The 25,225-nt window shown below is 41.8% G+C and overlaps 1 protein-coding gene across 3 annotated transcripts in view; it reads left to right on the plus strand.

Annotated features, from left to right (window-relative positions):
- DISC1 (DISC1 scaffold protein) overlaps nt 1–25,225 on the plus strand; it is a 361,524-nt gene that overhangs the window by 151,941 nt on the left and 184,358 nt on the right. For all 3 annotated transcript variants that reach the window (XM_081223881.1, XM_081223879.1, XM_081223880.1), the window contains exon 9: nt 9,137–9,325. In XM_081223881.1, the coding sequence (XP_081080007.1) occupies nt 9,137–9,325 (189 nt within the window). The remainder of the gene's footprint in view (nt 1–9,136; nt 9,326–25,225) is intronic.

Below are 25,225 nucleotides of genomic sequence, written 5' to 3' on the forward strand. Positions count from 1 at the left end.
ACCTTGGGCAAATTATTTCATCTTTTGAAATCTTGCTTCTTCATCTATAAAAGGAGGATAACAGTCACACTCTTACCTTAGTGTGCTGTCAGAATTAAATGAGGTGGTGAATTAGACTAATATGGCGCACCAGTACACTGATACCTGGATAATAAATGTGTGTGAGCTCCGTGTGCAGAGGCAATAGATGCTTAACTAGCGTCCAAGTGGGAGGAGGTTTCGTCAGGAGGTGACTGGCTCGTGTACCTGCAGCGAAAGGGCTTGTGGTGGCATCTGCATCCCTTCTTACAAAGTGGCTTGGGCCCCAAATGCCTGCACAGTCTCCTGCCTGCTGAGCTAGGCGGGGCCGCTCATTGATGGCGAGCCTTCGTTTGTCCCTTTGGTTTTCAGCACTGAGTTCAGAAGCCCAGAGCCCTGCTGGTCCCCTCCCCAGGCCAGGAAATTAACCTTAGCCCTGGAGGACTGGTCAGTGTCATGGCTGGATGCCGCCCAGGGAGCTGAGCCAAGCTCCTGGGCTCAGAGCATCTCCCTGAGGCCCGGAGCAGGTCTGGTCTGACTGCCCACTTCAGGCCCCGTGCCCCTGGGCCTCACTGAGGCTTTTCTGGGTGGAGCTTGAGAGGCCTCTCTCCGCAAGAGGCAGCCTCAGGCCCACCTTGCCGACTGGCGGGCTGGACAGCACGTGAGAGAGATCTCAGGAGGGTGCTCCACCGAAGGGAACCCGCCCAGACCAGGGCTCCGTGAGTCTGTGCTGCCCAAACTGCCCGCTTCACGTGAAACTCGACTGCGTTGGCCTCTCCCTAGGCTGGGCAGAGGCTGCTGTGGGGAGAGTGAGGGGAGGGTCTCGGTGCCCCGAGGGTGTGATGGGTGTGCCTACCTCAGGCTCTGTGGTCAGGATGTCAATGGCAGAAGTAGGTGCCTATCTCCTTTTCTAGAACCAGGCCGGGCCTTGCCCAGCCTTTGACCTCTGGTGATGAGCACTCCTGTCTTGAGCTTAGCCTGCCGTGCCTTCCTTTCACAGCTGTGGCTTCCTTACCCTCCTCCTGTTCCCAGAAACAGAAGATGTTTCAGTGGTGGGAACCCATGTCCGTGTCTCCGTGACTGGCATCCTTCCCAGCTGTCCCTGGCCTTCTGTCTTGGGCTCCGTGTCCTGTAACTGGGCTCTGCTTCCATCATGCTCTGTAACCTGACTAGTGTCCCATGGTCATCTTGCATGGGGCCGGCTGTGCTCTGACCATTTCCCCACCCCCAGGATCAAGGCCCAGCTCTCTGATGCCCGGGCTCTGAAGCTTGCTCATATTGACATCCTGCGTGAGTTTCTGGCTCCATCCTTTCCCTGCTTGAAGCAGCCCCGCTTATTGTTCTGGTCCACGTGTTGAGTCACTTTGCTGTTTTTTTTCCTAGGCTTTGCCTAATGTCTGGCACTCAGGAGACAGTCGATGAGAGTAATTGTTTGAAAAAAATGAACCCTCATTTGTTGATTTCTGATCCCCAGAATCTGTTGTTTCCATACTCATTTGGATCTCCCCTCAGTTTGTGGTGTATTTTCTTTCTCATCTGCCTCCGATTGTCTGTTTCCAAGGAACAAACAGTTCAAATAATCATTTATTCTTAAATAGCATATCAAGATGTCTCTGGTACTCCAAGCCATTTGTTTTTTAAAGATGGTTCTATCTGATTTGACTTTTCCTTTATAGAGAATAAAAATTATCTATACTTAAAATGCGTTAGTTAGAGACAAATGTGTCTAAATGGCAGCCTGAAATCTTATTTCTCTCTCTCTCTCTCTCTCTTTTTTTTTTGGTTGTGCCCTGCAGCTTGCAGGGTCTTAGTTCCCCGACCAGGGATGGAACCTGTGCCCCCTGTAATGGAAGCATGGAGTCCTAACCACTGGACCACTAGGGAATTACCTGAATTCTTCTTTCTTTATGATTTGGAGGGAAATAGGAACATTCTTAGAATAACACTAGATTTTCTAGATAAGTGCAAAATGTTTCCTTCTCTCTAAAAAAGTTCATGGTTTAGATCAATGGCTGGGGGAGCTGATAGGCTCAGTAAAGATTTTTCAAAGATGATGTTTATCCAGGGTAGAAATAAAGACCCACCAAGTGAGAAGAAGGAAAGGGTATTGTTCAGAGCTTACCATAGCGAGGCAGGCAACCACCATCGCTTGTGTTTCAGCAGTGACTCTAAGGCAGGCAGAGGAGAGGGAAAGCTTCGTGGTGGAACAAAGGAAGGTTCCACGTGTGATTGGAGGCTGTTGGCCTGGAGAAGCTGGGGGTGGGTTAACTAGAGCATCCAATGTGACTGGTAAGGGGAGCACATTTGACTTACTCTGGTTGGTCCTAAGCTGGAAGCAGGGACAAAAATTAGGGAAGTTGTTATTAATCAAGTCCTGGCCATTTGGGACGAATTGGTACAGAAGTTATTGTTCAGCTTCCTGGATTGTGACTAGAGATGGCATCTGACTTCCTACAAGCTGGCCTCCTAGCTGGTCACTGTACACAGGAGTGGGTTTCCCGGGCAGGCTGCTGCAGGCTGGGCTTCTGTTCTATTTATGATCTGGCCATCGTCTGTGTATTTTGTCTCTCACCAGGCACTGCACTTTCTCAAGCTATTTGAAGCAGTCTATGTTTTATGTAAAATCCTGTGTTCCAGCGTTCTCTTCCCTTTGTCTTCTCTATCAAATGTGACCATTTCTAAAATGTTTGATGTGCAAAACCAGTCACGGGGCTCTGCTCACACAGAATGCTTTTCGGTATATCAGGAAATCATGGTAACTGGAAGAAAGAAACAAAACGAGTGGAAAATGGCAAATTCCAGCCAAAGGAGCTTCCGTGCAGAGGGGGTTTGGGGAGCAGTTGGTTGGTGATTGTGGCCTTGACATCGCTGAGCATGAGGCTTGGAAGGCAGAGGGTGTGGTCTTGAGCTTGGAATTCCTCGAAAGATCTGGTGTCATGCCAGAGAAGAGATGCAGCACTCTATTATTTTGGGGTTTGATTATGTTTCAACACTGGCTTTATTTCTTTTTCCTTCGAAAAGCAGTATAGCTCAAATTTGGGTAGGTAGAAGCGGATAACTTTAGGAGGATCGTCATAAATGGAAATGTCTGTGGCCCAGCAAGTACCGTGCGTGTGCACGTCCCCCGGTGAAGGTAATAGTGAGGCCTGTGGACTGACTGGGTGAAACAGCCCATCTGAGCACAGGATTTAACCTCAGCCACCTTGGTGCTCCCTCCCTTTATGGATCATTTGTGGCCATGTTTTGACCAAGTCCCTTACTGAGCTGTATTTGATGGAATAAGCCCCTAACATGAGGTTGGAAGAACCAAGTTCAAGTTCAGTAATCTTATGTGTGATCTTAGAACTCCAAAACATTGTGACCTTGAGAAGGTCACTCTCTGGGTCTCAGTTTCTTCAACTGGAAACCAAGGACAATCATTACAAGACCTCCTTCCTGGATTGTTGGAAAGACTAAATGAGAATTCATACAACAAGAGCCCTGTAATCTATAAAATGAGACTCAAATAATGACTTCAAAAAATAACCCCCAGATACCGTGAAGTAGAGGAAGGTAACTATTTAAATTCAGAGACACAGAGGATGTAGTTAGAAACAACAGGTTGAGTAAAATCAGTTTCAGCTTTGGCATGCACCCAGAGGGTTTTAATTGTGTTACTTGTAAAATAAAATATTTTGACAGGTGCTTTAAAAAACCTACATGAGGGCCCAAGTGCAGTTCGCTTGCTGCACAGCAGGCAGGCATATGTGCAGCTCGATGCAAAGGCGGATATGCATCCGTACACAGATTCCCCCTTGGCTTTAGGGAAGGCCCATCGTGGTGATGGAGATTGGGGTCCCTGGGTCACCAATGGGACTTCCTTCAGGGATCAGCATTTCTTTTTCTCAGTTTTTATCACGGAGCTCTGGTCAGTTTCAGCAATGGGGGAGGGCTGCATCAAGCAAGATTCACCTCATGGGCTTGGATCTGAGGCCAAAATGCTTATGAAATATTAACCGAGGAGAGTGTAGCATTTTATCATGGCATGGGTTTTGATATTATCTGTCTCTTTGGGAATTCATACTCATTCTGTGTATGTAAAACATCCACATCACGCTGCATTTTCCCAAGCCACACCCCTTCAGATCAAGGATCCTAATTAGTGATCTCTCTCATGCTTTATTAAGGCCCTGGCCTCTAGAGCCGGTGATGAGGTGCAGGAGGGCCTGAGGATGTATTTCCAGGAAACCTTCCATTCTGGCACTCACTCCGTCTCTGTAGTGTCTTCCTGTTTGTTTTGGGAGGCTTTTTCTCTCTGAATTGTTCTCAAGAGGAAGTTGCACACTTGGCACCTTCTGCCTGATGTCTCTGGGGCACTGTTGGTGCTCACCCTGCCATTTTGCTAACTCTCTGGCTTGAAAATATGGCCCAGCAGAAAGGTGGGAGCTCCCTCAGCCCAGGCTGAGAAGGGAACTTGAAGGCACCGTGGGTGCTCATGCTGTTCTGCCCAGAGGCCATCACACTTCTGGGGCTGCGGGCTCCTCCCGCAGTCTCCCCACGGCGTGGCAGGTCCCTTGGCTTCTCTGTGGCCCTTCATAGGGGGCTCCACTCGCAACGGCCCTCACCGGTCATTGTTCACGTAGAAATCACGGATCCAGAAACGTTTCCGTTGTGTTTCCATTTACAGCTCAAAGCTTGTGGCATCCAGTCTGCTCTCCTTATCAGGACTTTGTTTCTCCTAAATGGGTCCAAACCCATCGGCTTGGCATTTGGGGCCCTCTGTCAATGTCTTGGCCAGTCTTTGGTCACGCGTCTCTCTTCTGCTAGTGCCATCCCCCGCGAGACAATGCCCTTTGCTTAACAAGTTTCCCATTTCGCCTTTTGGGGACCTTCTGTTCTTTGCTGGTGAACCTACCTCTGTCTCCCCTTATGGAATGATCACTCTTCTCTGAGCCCTCCTAGAGCATATTTGCCTATTTTTTTTTTTTTTTTACTGTACATCTTATCCCCTTTATTCAGTGTAACTTCCTGGAGAGCAGGGCCAGTGTCTTGTCCCTTTCCGTATGTGCCCACATAGTGATAGACAATAAATAAGTCTCAAAAGACATCTATGCAATCATGGAATCTGAAACTATGGATTTCAGTAACAGAAATGGCATGGGCTGGGTGTTCAGAATGCACTTAAAGTGGGGAAAAATTGTGTAACCTCTCCCACACTGATATCATATTGAAATCTGCCTATTAAATAATAAGAAAAAAGAAATAAACAGCACAGTTTAATACTTAAGAGTAGGGATTTTTGAGCTATGTTTGAGTTGGAAAGTTGCCCTGCATTTTATTGCTATGGAAGCTTCAGCAAGATGTGTAATTCTCTAGATTTCAGTTTTCTCCACTGTAAAGTAGAGATAACAATGTGTATTTTAGTGACCATAAAATGAGCCATTATTTTATATACTACTAAGAAGGAAAAATTGCTGTCAATTAAACAATGATACAGTGCTTTCTGTGGCTTAGAGTTTTTATTTTATACTTATTGAAATAGCTCTTTTAGATGTAGTTAAGCTTTTGAAAAATCACATATCACTCTTTTAAAAAGGAAAATATAAGGAAAATGAATGGATTAAGGTTTCCCTAAAATGTTTCATACTTAGTCTGTCCTAAAACACAGTTCGACTCAAGTCAAGGCTCCTGTTTCTCCACACGGTATCATCCTCTGCATCAGTGAGGTGACTGGTGATGCAACTCTTTTTCTTTTTCTCCAAGAATGAACTACTGTTTTCTGTAGGATTTTCTGCCAAGCTGCTAACACCATTCTTCAAGTTTTAAATGCTGGTGCTTTCCTAATCTTACAAATCCATCTCAACAGAAGGTTTTCAGGGAACAGGACTCAAAGGGTCCTTAAATGGTTTGTACATTGAAACAGCAGGGGGATACAGATGCTTAGTCAGGCCACCAAGAATAACAATCACGTAATAGCAACTTCATCCAGACTACCTCCTAGATAATAGTAATTGTAAGACACATCCCTGTTTCAGAGATGTTAAAATGTAAAAAAAAAGTGCATCTTAGAATAGATAACATAGAGTGTATTATCACCAAGGGTTTTGGTGAGATTTGAAGGAGAGAAATTTAATAGCTGTTATCATGATTATGGTGATAATAAACTCTTAGGAAATATAATGGAGCCCTCTAATAACACTAACTATTGTTTATGGAGTGCTTATTAATGTGATATGTTTATTAATTATGGTATAATTTTCATACTTAAATATTCCCTAATATATTTTTCCTTTTTTATTGAGGTATGATTTACATTCAGTGAAATGCACAGATGTTAAGTGTACAGTTCTATGAATTTTGACACCTGTGTTATCAGCATCCCTATCAAGATATTTTCATCACCCCAGAAACATTACCCTTGTGCCTGTTCCCAGTCATCATCCCCCTTTCCCCAGATGGCCTCTGTTCTGACGTCTTCTACCATGGATTCGTTTTGCCTGTTCTAGAAGTTAATATCAACGGAATCCTGTAGTATGCATTCTTTTGTGTCTTTTTTTTGAGATACTTCCATATCACTGCGTGTATGTAGAGTTTGTGCCTTTTTCTTGCTGGGTAGTTCCGATGTACCACTGTTTCTACCTTCTCCTCTAGATGGACATGTAGGTTGTTTCCAGTTTGGAACAATGAGTAAAGCAACTATGAACATTTGAGTCAAGTATTTTTTGATTGCATGTTTCATTTTATTAGGGAACTGTTGACGAAACTGCCTGTCTCGGCCAGGCACGATAATATCCGCTTCATGAGTTGTCTCACAGCAGGAGTTCCCGATAAGGGACTGCTGTTGAAAACTAACCAGGAGAATTCGGGAGGGGCCAAAAGGAGGGAGGAGAAACCAGCCCATATGTCCTGCCAGCCTCCCAGAGCCCTCTGTGCTGGTATCCATCTTGGCTGAGAGATGCCCGCGTCACGAGGAAGGACCCCGAGTCAGACCAAATGTGGCCCAATCAAGAGGATGGACCAGAGGCAACCCGGAAACTAACCCCATCACCATAAAGCCCAAGACTGCGAGCCACGTGGCAGAGCAGTCCTCCTGGGGTCCCTGACCCTCCTGCTCTGCACCCGGGCGCCCCTTCCCAATAAAGTCTCTTGCTTTGTCAGCACGTGTGTCTCCTCGGACAATTCATTTCTGAGTGTTAGACAAGGGCCCACTCTCGGGCCCTGGAAGGGGTCCCCCTTCCTGCAACAATTTCTCTTGGGTAAATACCTAGCAGTGGAATTGTTGAATCAAAGGATAGGTGTATGTTAACTTTATGAGAAATTGACAGAACCTTTCTCAAAGTGCTTGTACATTTCATGCTCCTGTCACACAGGAGAGTTCTGGTAACTCCTCGTCCTTGTCCACCAGGCAGTTTCAGTCCAGTTAATCTGAGCCACTTGAATGGTTCTGTAGTGCAATCTCTCTGGCTTTAATGTGCATTTTTCTGGCAACTAATGATCATCAACATTTTTCATACGCTTTTCGGCCCCAGTTATATATCTTTGTAATGTGCCTGTGGTGTCATTTGCCTACTTTTCAATAGGGTTATTTGTGTTTTAACTATTGAGTTGCAGGACTCAAGTCCTTCATCAGGTGTATGTATTGTAAATATTTTCTCCCAGTTTGTGGCTTGCCTCTTCGTTTTCTTAATGGTATTTTTTGAGGAGTAGACGTTTTTAATTTTGATGAAGCCCATTTTTCATTTTTTCTCTTATAATTTGTATATTGTGTGTCTTATCTAAAGTTTTTCTGACTCCAAAGTTAGAAAGATATTCTTCTATATGTTCTTATAGAAGCTTTATAGTTTTCACTTCTACGTTTAGATCTGTGATCCATCTCTAATTAAATTCTGTGTATGATTTGAGGTATGTATCAAGGTTAATGTTTCCCCCATATAGGTAGCTAGTTGTTCCAGTACCATCTGTTGAAAGTATTTTGTTTTCCTCATTGACTTGCTTGTGCACTTTGGTTGAAAATTACTTAACTGTGTGAGGGTGGGTCTACTTCTGAACTGTCTGTTCTCTTCCATTGATCTGTTTGTCTGTCTGTACACCAGTGCCATTCTGTCTGCATTTACTGTAGCTTCAGTGTTAGTTTGAAATCAAGTAGCAAATGTCCTCTAACTCTTTTCTACCTTTTAAGGATTGTTTTGCTTTAGCTAGGCCTTTGCATTTTCTTTTATCATTTTAGAATAAGCTTGTCAATTTCTACAAAAGACCCACATGAGGTTTTGATTAGAATTGTATTGAATCAATAGGTCATTTTGAGGAAAATGAAAACCTTAACAGTATTCAGTTTTCCAATGTATGTATATACAGTATATCTTTCTAATTATTTAAGTCTCCTTTAGTTTCTCTCAGAAGTTTTAAAATGGTTTTCTGTGTAGAGGTTTTGCACGTATTTCTTTAAATTTACCCCTAAGTATTTTGAGTGTTAAAATATCTTATACATGATATTAAAAAAATTCATCTTCCAATTATTTGCTGCTGATATTTAGAAATACAATTGATTTCTGTATATTGACCTTGATTCTTGGAACCCTTCTAAATTCAATGCTCAGAGCTTTATAGAATTTCACATTTATTCTTGTAGCCACCTGTAATGCACAATCATATTTTATAAGAAGTTTGCCCTGAAATCCCATATGCTGATTTCTTTGCTCAAGGTCATGCAGTTCGTGTAACTGGGATTCGAATTTGGGATTTGAATTTAGGTCTAGTTTGACTCCAAGGCCCGGTCCCTTTCCACCCTACTGTAATATTTCACCTCTTTGACATTTGGATGTTTGTATGGAATGATGCCACGTTGCTTCCCTGGGTTTCACTGGGATATTTTTGTGCCATCATGTTTCAGAAGGACGTGAATTAGCCAATGCAACCCCTAAAACAGAATATAATGAGAATAAGTTGCTAAAGGGATTGGTGGTTTTTTCAGCTTAAGGAGGACAGTCAGTGTGTTTCCAGATTCCTCCACAGAAGACTGTTAATGGAGTTGGATGTAGCTGCAAAGTTCATCCCCCTTTCCCCACACTGTTAGTGCATGCTAGCTGCACCTTCCATAGGTAAGGATGCAGCAACGCTTGTTTTCCCTCCTTTTCTGCAGGAAACCATTTCTGTACAGCCAAGGAGCTCACAGAGGAGATTAGATCATTAACATCAGAGAGGGAAAGGCTGGAGGGACTTCTCCACAAACTGTTGGTGCTGAGTTCCAGGAACGTCCAGAAATTGGGAAGTGTTAAAGAAGATTACAGCAGCCTCAGGAGAGAACTGGATCAGGGGAAAACTGCCTATGGTGAGTGGTCACACTGTTGTCTCATGTATGTGTGATATTTATTGTACTGCTTCACGTGAACGTCACTGTGAAGGGTGTCCTGGAGACACACAGCACTTTTCCTGGAGGATATTTTTGGCAGGAGCCTCAGCAAATGCGGCAGAATTTCTTGTCAGCTTTTGTTTGGCTATCGCATGAGATGCCTTTTCATTTTCTGTCTTTCCCCCCCTCCTCTACCCTGGACTTGCTAATGGCCTTGTGATTGTTTAGAGCAATCTCCCCCTTGGCACAGTTCTTGAGAATTTTCACTGTTTGACAGTTATCTCCCTTTTGTTCCTTGGCTCGGCCTCTGGTTTGCACAATCGCAGATGAAAGCAGGCTGGCTCTGGGAAAACTGAGAAAAGACCATTAAGTGCCTCTTCTCTTTGTGGGCTTTTCTGAGAGCTGCTTTCCCCAGGAAGAATGATGTCGAAGATGCCAGTGCTGCCTTGGCCAAAGTATCTGTGTGTTGGAGGAGTTAAAGTATTCATGTGGTCTTTTCCTGTCCAGTTGTTAACTGTAAATGAGGTCACCTTGAGGCTTCACTCTGAGGAATGCTTTCAGAAGATGGTGGTTCAGTCCAAATTGATAAAGCCAAACCTATTTCTTGAAAAAAAAAAAAACCAAAAACACATACACAGTGAAGAATTTCTGATGATTCAATTTCTAATATACAGAATGAAATCATAGGAAGAAAATTTAGATTTAAAATATATTAGGTGCTGGAACTTGTTTCTTCATCAGTAAAATGAGAAGAGTATTATGCATCTCATAGGCTGGTTAAGTAGTACAAATTAAGGGAGGTAATTTATTAAGATCCTGAGATTGTGTGTGTGTGTGTGCACACCCTTGCACATCCCCTGGGAACTAGAGGTTGTTGGAAGGCAAAGTTCATGCATAGTAAATCATTGTCCCTAAATAAATATTTACTAGGAAAATGAAAGACATATATACAAATAAAGGACTGTATTTACAAAGTATGCTTGTTTAAAAAGAAATAAGAAAAGAATGGAGATATTAGTTAGCCAGATTTGAAATAGGGCTATTTGAAAATATTCCACAAATTGAAGTAAATGAAGATTAGTATTTAAAAACAAATAAATAAATATGAAATCAGCTAGCGGAAATAGGTGTGTCATTTCACTATGAATACATTTAGTTTTAAAGACTTACTAAATTTTGTAGAGAGAGGTTTCTTCACAGTTATTTGAATGACAGATGGGATGGTCAAGCATTATCGTGTCTTCTTAGCCGTGGACACCCTCAAGTTGGTTCAACAACTCAGAACGCCTTATCTTTTTTTCACTTTTGTAGGTCAAAGCTTTGTTTTTGCCAAATATGTAACTAGAGACTGCATTTGAGCCTTAATATATAACTATAGTCCTGAGAAATATATAACTATAACAACACGTTCCTCCAAGATGTGACGGTGCAGTTTATTACATTATTATAGGACTAACCTTGTATATTTTAAATGAATTTTTGCTATAAATTTTTAAAATAATAAAAAATGAAAACTATGAAATGTCTCACGTTGTCATCCCAAGTCTTTTGGTGCAAAATGGGAAATTTATATCTAAGAATAAAGATGTGAACCAGTTTGGACAAATTTAGTTCAGCAATATTTTCTTTTTTTAAAAAATTTTATTGAAGTATAGTTGACTTACAATGTTGTGTTAATTTTTGCTGTACAGCAAAGTGACTCAGTTATACACACACACACACACACACATACACATACACACACATATATACATACATTCTTTTCATATTCTTTTCCATTATGGTTTGTCACAGGATATTTAATATAGTTCCCTGTGCTATACAGTAGGACCTTTTTTTTATCCATCCTATATATAATAGGATGCAGCAATATTTTCATTTGAACAGTTGAGCTCTTGAAAGCCATTAATATCTCTTTTTTTAAAAAAAAGAGCTGTAAAGTATTTTTTGAATCTCATCATTGTCACTTCACTAAGTATTTCCAAAATGATGAATAAAACATAAACAAATGGAACGAGAGATTGTTACCATGGATGATTTTAAATTGCAGATGGCTCATTACTGTTGTGAAGGCGTTCTTTATGTTTTATACTTGGATTTTGCTGGATCAGCTACCCTTTTCCCTCTGCGTTAGGCCGACGCTAATTTTTAAGCAATCTGAGGTGACTTGGCTTTGGGTGAACCAAATTAATAATCTTGGGTTGGAGATAGTGTGAGAGACAAAGAAAGAAAGAGAGAAAGAATTCCTTAGTAAAATGAAGCTTTTACCCATTGATAGTAATAAAACTAGACCAAAAGACCATATTCTCTCATTTGTTGCATTTTGAGAGTTAAAAATCTGGAGGGAGCTCTGTGCTCAAGTTTAAACGTAGAGCAAATACAAAGACATAGTACGCTTCTGCATGTATTACCATGAGCTGACTCTTTTTAATCTTAGATAAAACATTTTAAAATAAGACTATTCAAAAAATGAGCACTGTGTAGTGTTCTCAAAAACAGATTTTGATTTCCAGCAGTGATTGCAGAATGCAGCATTTGGGAATAAAAGGCAATTCACGGATGAACAAGTCACTCCATGATGGTCAGGGACCCAGGCTCTGTGACACTGGCTCCAAGTTGGCTGACCCAGCCATGTTTGTGTACAAGGGTTCTGTTTCTATAGCGGGAGGGGAGATTTGCAGTCTTAGGGTGCAGTCTGTCTCATTCAGAGGATCGTTTTTTTTTTTTTTTTTTTGCGGTTCGCGGGCCCCTCACTGTTGTGGCTTCTCCCTTTGCGGAGCACAGGCTCCGGACGCGCAGGCTCAGCGGCCATGGCTCACGGGCCCAGCCGCTCCGCGGCGTGTGGGGTCTTCCCGGACCTGGGCACGAACCCGCGTCCCCTACATCGGCAGGCAGACTCAACCACTGCGCCACCAGGGAAGCTCGAGAGGATTGTTAATGATGGGAAGAGTATGTGTAATGACTCATCACAGATGAACTTGCTCTGCTGATCACTTACCATGTCATTACATCCTGTGTCTCTGGCCCGACTGTAAGTCCATCGAGGTGAAAACACTGTCTTTAGGTTTCATTTGTGTCGTGGGCAGTACCCAGCACGATGTCATTAAAAATAGTAAATAGACCACAAATATTTGTTCATTTACTGGGGCCAGACGTTAAAATGAAACATTAGTCCTTTCTTCCCTTAGTTTGAATCACAGACCCAGACCTTGGATCTTCTTTAAAAAAAAAAAAAAGTTTCAAATTCATTTTCCAATTTAATGAGAGCAATGATAAGTTTGATTGTCTTTCATGGAAGATGCTTGAGTTGGATATTCAGATTGGGGTGGCAGCACACAGAACAATATGATGAGAAGGACTGAAATATGCCAGTGGATTAAAGGGAGACAGAAATCATCACTGAGTCTATCGACTTTTGTCTCAGTGTCACACAGTCTCTGTGAAGAGGGGAGGAAAGGGGGGTGCTTATACCCCTATCAGCAGTTCTTAAGACTTCATGTTTGAAGTCTGAGCAGTTTTAGATGCAGTATAATAGAACGAAAAACTAAATCTTTCAACCGCTGAATACTTGTGGAAATTAACTATAAACCTTTACTTATTGTGGATTTCAGTGTTTTCTTTTTTTAAGGGATAGTGGGATGAAAAAAAATCAGTAACTTTTTTACAGTTTGCTACATCTGCTCTTCAGAAAAAAAAAAGACAACCCTGAGATTTACATAACTGTTTTTCCATTGCTTGTGGATAAGTTGGTAATCTGTATTGTACTTTATTAATATTGTTGATTTCGTACAATAACTCAGATATAAAGGAAGCAGATGTCAAGGGGAGAGATTTAATCACAGAATAATCAGGGCTGGAATTTTAAATAGGGCATCATTAGCATGTTAATGAATTTTCCTACTTTACACGAGCTGCCCAAGTAGAAAAGATACTGCAGATGTAGCTCAAAAATCTGGCGGGGCCTGTGGCCCAGTGAGCTGTCAGGAATCTGTGTAGGGTCTGTGAAATGGGTAAAGAGATTCTCAGTACGGGGTGTCAAATGCTGGTTTTTTCTGGGAGTGATGGCTGGCTGTGTCCAGCCTAAACTCATTTATTTGCCTTTCAGTGAGTTAGGAGGAAGTGGAAGGCAGATAAGGGGCAGTTTTTTTTTATTTAAGTCTTTATTGAATTTGTTCCAGTACTGCTTCTGTTTTATGTTTTGGTTTTTTGGCCAAGAGGCATGTGGGATCTTAGCTCCCGGACCAGGGATCGAACCTGAACCCCCTGCGTTGGAAGGCTAAGTCCCAACCACTGGACCGCCAGGGAAGTCCCAAGGGACCGCTTTTAAGGGTGATAAAGTTGAAGTGGCGTCAACTTTTCAGTTATGGTTTGGGGCTAGTACCTACCTTTTGCTTGAGGTTAGAAAGGCCACACCCATACAATCCTGCCCTTATTTTTGGACTACCTCCTGATAGCTAATAAAAGGAAGTATGATGCCCTTTAGTGAGATATTAGTTTTTTTAACTCTTAAGTCCACTGGTGACACATCTTTCATAAGTCACTTTAAGGAAAAGCTTTTGGTTTAGAGATTGTGTGCCTTACAGGTTCTGCATATATAGGCAGTCACTCCCTTTCCACATTTATTAGCTATATTTAGATAAAATTTTCAAGAAAAATTAGAACAGGGGAATAAAATCTGTCTTTTTTTGGGGGGGTAGGGAAGAAATGGAGGACTGGAATATATATAAGTATATATCAAAGATGGAAACAACAAAATTAACAAATAAAATGGAAAAACTGAGACAAAATGCTAATGATGAATGTTAATTATTTTGGTTGAGAATATGATGTGATCATGAACTTCCTAGAAGCCAGCGCAAAAATGATAGGTGAAGCATCGCCCGTTTTCCTCAAAAGTAGCTTAAAGCCCGAAGTTTTCAGGAATGTGGAGTGGTGTTAAATTCTTAAAGATGATTTTTTTGAGAGTGTAATGGAAAGTCCTCATGAATAGATTTATAGCAAATGCAAAAGCACACATGGCTGTTACCAACCACCTCTGAGAAAAAAAATTAGCGGATGAAAGCAGGAGTTCATGGGTAGACTGTGAAACTGTACACAGGTTTCATATCTGTGATTTTGTACATTTTTTCCACACAAAGATCCAGTTACTCAGCAGATTTTTGAAGGAGTCTTTCTAAGTTCTTCCAAATGTTAAGAAACCTTATGTTAACGTATAATGCCATGGAAGTGAATTAGGAAGGGCTTGGGCTAATTGAGTTTAAATATGGAATCTTCCAGTGACCTGACATCACCAGTCCTAGGTCCCTAGAACCTAAAGGGATGGTTAGAGACCCCATTCTGTAGACACACCAAATGTCTCTTCTTCCCCTGAGCTTTGACTAAAATTTGCTTGGTGGAGAACTTGGCTGTCTTTGGGCCAGAATCGTGATAGAGTTTTTGGTAAATGAGACCCGAGCTATTTGTTTGGGAACCAGATGACTCTTGCAGGTTCTGTACGTGGAGGAACTTAGATTGTTATATGGTAAATATCTTAATTGTGTCTGCCTCTCTGACTGGAAATTTTTGTTTGTCTAGATTGAATATATGTATAATATGAACCTTTTGAAGGGAAACTTTTTAAAATTTCAAAATCTTTTTTTCTCAGGTTTTTCTGTGAGCTGAGCCTTCACATCTCTAATCATTTATCTTTGATTCATCTTATTAATTATGTTATCAGGATCCCAGTTAAATATGCTTTTGCATTTTTGTTTCTCTCCATGGTTTTCTTCTTTCCAGTTTATTCTTGTCTCTCTCTGAGTATGGTTATTTCTCTTCAGCCACTTTTGCCTGTGAATTTCTAAGCTTGAAATTTGTAATTAACTTCCTTCCTCTTTTATTAAACAATTGTGATAATTCCTTTGGGAGGCATCCCCACAACAGTGCAAAAAGCCTGTATTAGTTCATAGGAGGCCTCAGTTTAGTTTCTGTTTTGTTCGTTCCCATCACCTGCGTCACACCTGGCATGTATAGCATCACGATGTGAGGTTTGATGGATGAAATTCTTTCTGCTTCCCAGGTGCTTGATGTATGACACAGGAGAACCAGATCTCTAAGTTTCATTGCCATCCATGCATTCATCATTTTGATTTTTTTATTGAAGTATAGTTGGTTTACAATGTTGTGTTAATTTCTGCTGTACAGTAGGTGATTCAGTTATATATATATGTATATTCTTTTTTTATGTTCTTTTCCATTATGGTTTATCATAGATATTGAATATAATTCCCTGAGCTATACAGTAGGACCTTGTTGTTTATCCATCCTATATATAAAAGCTTACATCTGCTAATCCCAATCTCCCACTCCGACCCTCCCCCAACGCCCTCCCCCCTGGCAACCACAGCTCTGTTCTCTATGTCTGTGAGTCTGTTTCTGTTTTGTAAATAGGTTCATTTGTGTCATATTTTAGATTCCACATACAAGCGATACCATATGATATTTGTCTTTCTCTTTCTGACTTACTTCACTCCATATGGTAATCTCTAGGTCCATCCATGTTGCTGCAAATGGCATTATTTCATTCTTTTTTATGGCTGAGTAGTATTCCTTCATATACGTGTACCACATCTTCTTTATCCATTCATCTGTTGCGTGCATCCATCATTTTAATAAGCATTTATTGAGCACTTACAATATGCCAGGCACCGTGCTCACCTTTGTGTTCCAGAATGAATCAGAATGAATCAGACAGTCACTGCCAGAGATGAAGTCACCAGTTACTCTAGTCCCTACCGGTCTTGAATTCCCATGATTCTATCCAACATTGTTCCCTTTTTATCTTGCTTTCAACTATTTCTGATTTCCTTCTCCTATTTTTATCCATGCAATTATTTTTTAGAAATCCTTACTGATGCTACTTCTTTTTCTACGTGTCTCTCCATTTGCTTTTTTTACTCCCATAACAATACTCCCTTAACAGAGCCCCTAGGTGGGAATACAATGACAACGTCAACGGTATTTCATACCCAATTGCAACAGGCAGTTTTTTGACATGCTGATTTGTTTGGAGCAGGAATTGATTCTCTGTTATAAGGTGGGTACATGTGAATCTTAAGTATTTCACAGGTGTTCTGCTTTGTGGGTCATTCTCGGCAACCAGTGCCTGTCCTAGTCTCTTGGTACATTTCATCATTTGGACTCGGGGCTTTTTTTTTTTTTTTTTTTTTTTGTGATACGCGGGCCTCTCACTGTTGTGGCCTCTCCCGTTGCGGAGCACAGGCTCCAAACGCACAGGCTGAGCGACCATGGCTCACGGGCCCATCCGCTCCGCGGCATGTGGGATCTTCCCGGACCGGGGCACGAACCCGTGTCCCCTGCATCGGCAGGCGGCCTCTCAACCACTGCGCCACCAGGGAAGCCCTGGACTCGGGGCTTTTGAAGACCTTGGTGTGTGCACACCCGTGCACACTCATACACTCTCTCCTAAAGATTAAGCTAAACGTAGTGGTAAGTGGGATGCCGAGATTCCTGGAGGAGTGCTCTTGGCCGTGGAGGCTGAGGGGGTTGTTTGTGGTGTGGGCCTGTATCCTGTATTGTAGAATGTTTCACATCCATCAGCATTGTCTTTTGTGCACCTGTACCTCCCACACCTGTTTTTTTTTCTTCATTTTTAAGAAAATTTCTGCTTTATTGAGGTATAATTGTCAAACAAAATTGTAAGATATTTAAAGTATACATCTTAGTGATTGAAGTTTTGTATTTTTGCATCTTGTTTAAGAAACCTTCCCCCATCCTAAGTCACAAAGATATTCTCCTGCTTCTGCTTCCATTAGCCTCATTGTTTTATTTTTCCATTTATATCTTTCCACACCTGTGTTTAAACGTCCCTGGGTGGGAGGTGTACTACCCTCAGTTACCTGAACAACTTCAGCATTCTGTTATGATCTGAAAATAGCATGTTATTGTTATGATTATTAAAACTTAATTGGAATTAGTGGAACTTAATTCTCTTATTCATATTATCCTCATATAAATCCTTATGGGTTTAAAAGTGAGTGCTTTTGGGACTTCTTCTTCCTTTGATCTTTATTGTATATATTTAGCATATATTTATTAGATCCCTTGACCATGTGCACAGATTAGCTCTAGCTTTTATGGATTTGATATGTTCTTTGAAAGGAAGGAATGATCCCCTGTATGTTGTCACTTTCTCTTCAGTAACAAGTGTTGGTTTCTCTCCTTTTTACGCTAAGGCTGCACATGCATTTAGTCTGATCATCTGGACACTTTGTGTGGCTAGCCCAGCATCATCTCTGTTTCACAGATGAAGACGCTAAGGCTTAGGGAGAATGGGCGCCTTGTCCGAAGTCACACAGACATGAGGGGTTGGGGCCAGGATTTGAATCCCTTTTTCCTGCGATTTCACCTTTTATGTGGCTTTATGTTCTTTGTGAACCTGATTCCCAAACATGAGGTTTTTCCACCCTCCCTCACCCTCACCACCCCCTACCTCAGTACTACACTCAGAATCATGACTATGAAACAAAAGTCTACTAACAGGATCTCTTGATGATGTTGAGTGTCCTGAAAAGAGAGGCTGTTTTCATTTTTGAAATTTCTGAGTACACGCTCTATATTTCATGCCTGAAATGATGATCTGCTGCCTGCAATTTTCCTACACCTGATGGATCATTTAAATTGACAGGAGGTTCTATAGGTTATCACCCATATGATACTCACATATTTTGTATTAAAACCCAGGTTCTTTATTTTGGAAGGTTGACTAACAGGGACTTAGCATTCTACCACAAATGAGAAAATAGTTGAACTATAGCAATTCAGCTGGATACATATTTGGTAACTTCAAATCACTTTTTGATATTTTTTTCAAAGAACTATGTATATAGTTCAGCTTCCTGTTCAAAAACGCTTAAATGTCAGTGTTCTCCTTTGTATTCCTATAAGTTCAGGCATTAATAGTATATTGATACCCCAGTCAGAGTTTCTGGCGGAGAACCACGATAAGCCCTGTTTGCCTGTAAGTATTTACTAATATGCCATCCTATTAATTACAAGGAATTAACTTGCAAAATGTGATGGCCATTGTTCTAAGCTTCTCTTGAGTGAGTTTTTGAACTTTAAATAAACAACATTTATTATATTCTATAATTCAGGGTTTTGCAAGATTAAGACTGATTCTTTTTTTGTTTTTCTGAGTCCAATTTTGTGAGGTTTTGCAGAATTCAATTTTATTGGTGCTATGACCTATTTTATACTGTCACAGTCTTTTCAATGCTTAATTTTATAAGAAATGTCTTGTTTTCCTCTTTGGCTTTGCCATGAGTTATGGCCTCCTGCCATTTTGCTGTGTACTTCCTCTTCTTTGAAGCTGCCATATGTTTTGCAACCCAAGAGAGACAATTCTTTTTGAGAGATCATTTGTTGCTAATTTGGTTTTTCAGGTTTTCCTAGCTCTTGTAAAGGAGAGAGGGTATGCTCATAAGTGTTTTCTGCCCTCATGATTTTGTTGCACCAAATTTTGCTGCCCAGGTCCCACCATAATTCTGGGGAGGGCCATCCTGCCTCATCCACTTACCTTCCAGATTTTTATGTAATTGGGGAGGGTTGGATCCCTGTTGGGATGGACAATTCTAAGCCAATACACTGCAATTTAATATTTATAGCATGGCAGAAACAATCAAGAATTGCTTAAAGATCTACTGACTTGACATCAAAAATGTGTAAACCAGATATGCTGATAGCTCACATAGTTATAGAAGGTAATTTTATTTGTCTTTTGACATTAAACTATCCAAAGTTTTTATAACTCATTAACAACTGATTGCATACTTTGCTTTTAAATTTAATGATAACCAGACTTCTTTTCTTTTCATTTGCCAAATGATGTTAAATTTTTGGTTATTTTACCCTGGTTTGAGCAGCTCTCTTTTCATCTGTGTTACTAAAGCTGCTTTACACTTTATGTATTTCTAAATATTATATTGCCTTTCCCAAGAAAGAGTCTAATGCAAATATATTATGACTTCAGGGTATAATTAATGAAAGGAAGCCTGGTCCTGCTGGGACAAGGTGACTGAGTCCCAGAGTCTTGAGTCTCTTTTTTTCTTTTTTAAAAAATAAATTTATTTATTTATTTATGGCTGCATTGTGTCTTCGTTGCGGTGCGCGGGCTTCTCACTGTGGTGGCTTCTCTTGTTGCGGAGCATGGGCTCTAGGTGCGTGGGCTTCAGTAGTTGTAGCACGTGGGCTCAGTAGTTATGGCTCTTGGGCTCTAAAGCGCAGGCTCAGTAGTTGTGGAGCATGGGTTTAGTTGCTCCATGGCATGTGGAATCTTCCCAGACCAGGGATAGAACCCGTGTCCCCTGCATTGGCAGGCCACCAGGGAGGTCCTTGAGCCTCTTTTTAACTTTGCATCTGATCCAGCATTTGACTTTGGTCCATATGTCCCAATTGTATCATCAAGACAGATAAATTAGAATTTGGCGAATGTCTGTTTGCCCTTCACCCAACCCTGTATTATTTTCAGAGATTGAGGAACAGTAGGGGCTGAATACCAAACTCCAGGTCTTCCCTGAGAAGGTCACCCAACACTGAAATTCCCCAGTGTCTGGAATCCTGAGAATGCAGCAACCTTCAGAGGTGAAGTAATTTTCCTGATGGATTACACAAGAATCCTCCGATGTTGAAGCTTATGAAATTCCTGGAGTTGCTCTAGCGGGTTTTTTTTTCTTTTCAATTTTTAATTTATTTCACAAAATATCATAAGAATAAAACACATTTGAAGAATCGAACAAAAAATGTCCATCATCCAACTTTTGTATCAGAGCCCCTGGGTGCATTTTTGCTGTCCCCTCCAGTGCCTGGACCACATGTAGACATTTTTCACACTTGTACTCAGAGTATGGGCACAACTGTACCTTCTTAGCCTTATGTGACAATAATGAAAGCATTACATCATTCAATCCTTATTGCTGTACGTTCAGAAAAATGTATCATTCTATTCTACTGATGCTGAAACTGAGGCTCAGTGAGCTGAGAGGGTTGTGGGTGGGAGTGAAGAGCTGGAACATGACTCAGACCTGTCTGGTTCCAGAGCTGGACTCCTCATCACGTATTTCCATTTCCTTGTTGTAACACAGCATTCCAGTTTAGTATTTAGGATCTGCATAACATTCTAAGAATCAATATACCATGACCTACTTAACTCTCTCCTTATTTTGATTTGTTTAATGATCAGTTTATGAATTCCTTTCTGAAGATAAAGTGAGAATGGGATTTCTGGGCCAAAAAGCACAATCATTTTATGACTTGATACATTCTGCAAAGACTTTCAACAAGATTATACCAGTTTAATTGATACCCCCAATCCATCCTTTCCAACACTAAACGTTATTTCTTTAAAAAATTATGTAATATCATAACAGTAATGAAATGGTATTTAATTCATGATTTGTTTTGGCATATATTTGACTAATAATGAGGTTGAACTTGCTTTTTTGGTGCCTTTATGATTTTTTCCATTGTGTATTGTCCATATCCCTTGTCCTTTTTTGCGGGGAGGGGTGGGGGCAACTTGATGGTTTCCTAATCTTTACCTAATATGGTTATTATTATTTTTTCCTGTTTGTATGTTGTGTTTATATGTGTGAAATTAACCCATTATCATGATTAATAAAGGACCAAGAGGAGAAATCTTTATAAACAATGATAACATGTTGAGATAACAGAGTGAATTCTGAAACTTCTTAAGGCTTAGGGTGCAAAGCATTTAACAAACAACGTAGGTTTTCCCGAGTAAAGGCATTGTTTCCACTCAGTGCATTAATATTTACTGGGCCTGGCCTTTAAAACAACTGTGATGTAGAGGGAACAGCTGCAATTGGGACCATAATAAACCAATCTCACTTTTTTTTTTTTTTTTTTGCGGTATGCGGGCCTCTCACTGTTGTGGCCTCCCCCATTGCGGAGCACAGGCTCCGGACACACAGGATCGGCGGCCATGGCTCACGGGCCCAGCCGCTCCGCGGCATGTGGGATCTTCCCAGACTGGGGCATGAACCCGTGTCCCCTGCATCAGCAGGCGGACTCTCAACCACTGCGCCACCAGGGAAGCCCCCAATCTCACTTTTTACAAGAAATCTGTGGAAGGGAGCGTTCTACATTTTCACGACCATTAAAATAAAGAAGCTGAGAGAAATGTGCAGTGTCATGTCCATTGCCTTACTTTTTCTGTACGATGCATCTTACATTGAGTACTTCACTGTATTTGGCCTTTTAAAAAAATTTCGCACTTACTTAAATAGATCCATTAGAAAAAACGCTCCTGCCGATAGGAATTGGTTTCTTCCCAAGCATGCTGTTATCTCACGGACTAAAGGAGTGTGTCAACTGATGGTGTGTAGGGCCGCTGAGGCTGCAGTTTGTGGGAGAGTCACAGGACTTGGTGATGGAGGCTGGCCTGGCGTGAAGAGGGCCAGATGGATGGGGTGACCTTTTAAACTGTCACTGGCTTTTCATGGAGAGCAGCTGGGTCTGTGGCATGTCTCTCCCCTTCTCTCCACAGACAATAAGCAGTGCTGGGTGTTAAGTCAAAGATCCCTTTCCATGGGTGCTGTGTCATCACCGTAAATGACTATGACTGGGATTTAGGAAGGCACCGCCTTGCCTACTGCCACTGTTGGGTGTCAGATTCTCCCACCGCCCCAATCACATGTTCCTATGCCTTTTGGCTGTGGGTTTCTTTCCTCTACCTTTGGAATATCCCGCCCCCTCATCCACCCAAGTGCCCACTCCCTACATCCCTTCTGGGCATTACCCTGACCGCTTCCTCCAACCCGCTAAACTTCACTCGGTCTCTGCGAGCTCTGGATGCAGCGTGTGAAGTGCTCCCTCATCTCTCCAGGAGCAGCTCCCCTGAGATTTCTGTGAAGACGCTCTCTAGCAGCAGAGCTCACCGACTTGCCTCTCTGTATACTCTTTTTTTCTTTTTAATTTATTTTTGGCTGCGTTGGGTCTTCATTGCTGTGCACAGGCTTTCTCTAGTTGCGGCAAGCGGGGGCTACTCTTCGTTGCGGTGCGCGGGCTTCTCATTGTGGTCGCTTCTCTCGTTGCGGAGCACAGGCTCCAGGCACGTGGGCTCAGTAGTTGTGGCGTGCAGGCTCAGTAGTTGTGGCACACGGGCTTAGTTGTTCCGTGGCATGTGGGATCTTCCCGGGCCAGGGCTCGAACCCATGTCTCCTGCATTGGCAGCTGGATTCTTAACCACTGCGCCACCAGGGAGGCCCCTCTCTGTATACTCTGTGTCCTCCTTGAACCTGTATTTCTAGTCCAAGACATTTTGTTCTTGCCTTGCCTGGAGCTTGGCTTGATCCTGTTAAGGGGATCATTATCCCCACCCTCTCCAATGATCCATGATTATTCATTCCACTTTGCCACGTTTAATGGAATATTTAACGGCATCTGTGAAGAAGCCTGAAGACAATAAATAAATGCTCTCTTTGGTATTGAAGGGGTTTTATACAATATAACATTTAGGGCACATTTTCCTCAGGAGCCCTGACATTAATATTTCATCATGAGCCCCAAAGAAGAAGCTATTATATTTTAGCATAATGGAGTTTACCATACATTTCAAAGTCACTTGCAATGGTGCTTCTCATCATGACAATTAGAAAGGTCATCTTGTCTTGCCAGGCTGTGTTAGATACATCAACCAGCTCATGGCTGTCATTGTGAAATGCACCAGGGCGCTGGTGTGCACATACATACAGGGAAGACATGATACTTCTTATTCCAAAGTAGAGCTGTTTACATCTAACTACAAACATGAAACATGCCTATCGTTCGGCCTTAGATACTATGTGGGCACAGAGCTGGAAACTTCTAAAGTAAATCCTCCTCTGTGTTCTTTGTGACTGAATTATATGAGGTTATTTTTCCTTTCTTGAAGCATGATGGTGATGGGGTCTCTAAAACCTTGTGTAGAGAAATTGGACTTCAAGACACTAGTTTGTTATCTTTTTTTCTGCCTTACTTTAAAAAACAGATGATCTGCATTTAAGTACGGGAACAATATTGTATTTAATTCTCCACGTATGAACTGTGATGACAGGATGAGGTGAGGAGATGGCCCTGTCAGGGTGATGGGGCTTTTGTGGAGCTTGTGGAGGGACAAACCTACCATAGAACTAAAGCAGGTAATTCTTGGGAACCTGATAATGCAGTTGGAGGAGTGGGTCACGGGAGCTTAGGCTGGAGGAAAATGCTTCTTCGTGGGCCTTGGGAACAGCAAATTAGGTTTGCCATGGTGGGAATGTTAATAAATTTCTGCGGACGGACAGCCCCTCATTTTCCTTCTTTCTGTTCCCTAAGCTGCTTTGCTCTGAATTGTGAGACGCTAAACTTCTGTATTCAAGCCTTTAGAATTTACAAACATTTATCAATAGATAGGAAAGATGGATAGAAAGCCTTGGATTCATTAGTTTGTACATATGTCTCCATAGTTTCCAGATTCCTTATGTGGGAGAACAGTGGAGAAGATTCTGTGGCCCCTGAAACATCTGATTATTGCCATTTGATACAATTAATGCCTCAATTTACAAAATTAACCTGTTCGTTCAACTTTATTCATGGCATCCAGACAGTGTGGAGAGTTGCCTCTTCCAGACCTTTCTTGGGTGTGAGCTGTGCTCCAGTGGCAGAATCACCATCTTTCTGGAATGGTTTGCAGTCAGATTTTCCAGAGGCAAAGAGTTAGTCCACATCCCTCAAGGTGCTTTCTGGGCTAATGAATTGCTTTTTAATTAATTTACTCTCAAAAATGATCCTTCTAAATTGAGAGTGATAGAAAGAGAGGAATAAAACATTGTAATAGCCCTGCTACACATAAATGGAGAAAAAAAAAGCCACACTGCTTATGTAAACAAGAGGGAAAACCATTAGAGCATGAATGTGAGAAAGGGCTCCTTCCTTCTTTCTTCCACTCTTTTTTGCCCTTTGTCCTAAAGCTGTTAACCTTGGGTGAATGTCTCTGTTGTCCTCTTGTATTATATCCCAAATTCTGTCTGATGCTGACAGGGATGGAGCTCTGAGTCTATCTCAAGAGTTATATGTAAGGTTGTGTAATGTCCTTTCTCTGACTGTAAGTTTTTACTCAGTATGTAATGGTCTTAGATGGATGTATTTTGAAGGACTGTCTGCTTATGTTTAAAATTTCCGAGCAACAGGGTTTCTTGTAGGACCTGCCTGGTTCCTCATTCGGCTTGACAGCTACAGTGGGGGTTGAGGACCTCATAGGTGTCAGGCGCCGGGAAAGGAGGAGTGAAAAGATCTTATTCCTACCTCGAGATACTTGTGCCCATTGGTGGTGGAAGCCAACAGGACACCGAGTGGAGAGGGATGAAGTAAAGAAACAGAGGCTGATGAGAGAGCTGAGATGAGGACCACTACGCGTGCCTTGCAAGAGCCAGAGAGAGTTTCCCAGAGAAGGCAAAGCACGAGCCTCTCAGCAAGAGGAGAGCACAGACTCAGGGGTCAGGGGAACATGTCGTGTTTGGGGCTTGATGGGGTCGAATCCCAGCCCTGCCACGTAGCAGCTGTGCATCTTTGGACAAGTTTCCCAATCTCTCTGAGTATCAGTGCTCTCCTCTGTCATACAGAAATAAGATTCCTGCTAATACGGGCCTTACAGGGCAGTGAGAGGTGGAAATGAAATCATACATGTGACAGATGTGGCTTAGTGCCCTGGCACATAGTAAGGACTCAATCCATCTTTCTTAATATTATTATTGATCTGGCTGGTTGAAGGGTTCAAGAATGAGAACAACAGGAGATGAGGCTGAAGAAGTGGGGAAGAGCCAGACCATGAAATGCCTTTTTGCC

This window comes from Mesoplodon bidens, assembly GCF_964165515.1.
Source record: "Mesoplodon bidens genome assembly, chromosome: 1".
Lineage (NCBI taxonomy): Eukaryota > Metazoa > Chordata > Mammalia > Artiodactyla > Ziphiidae > Mesoplodon > Mesoplodon bidens.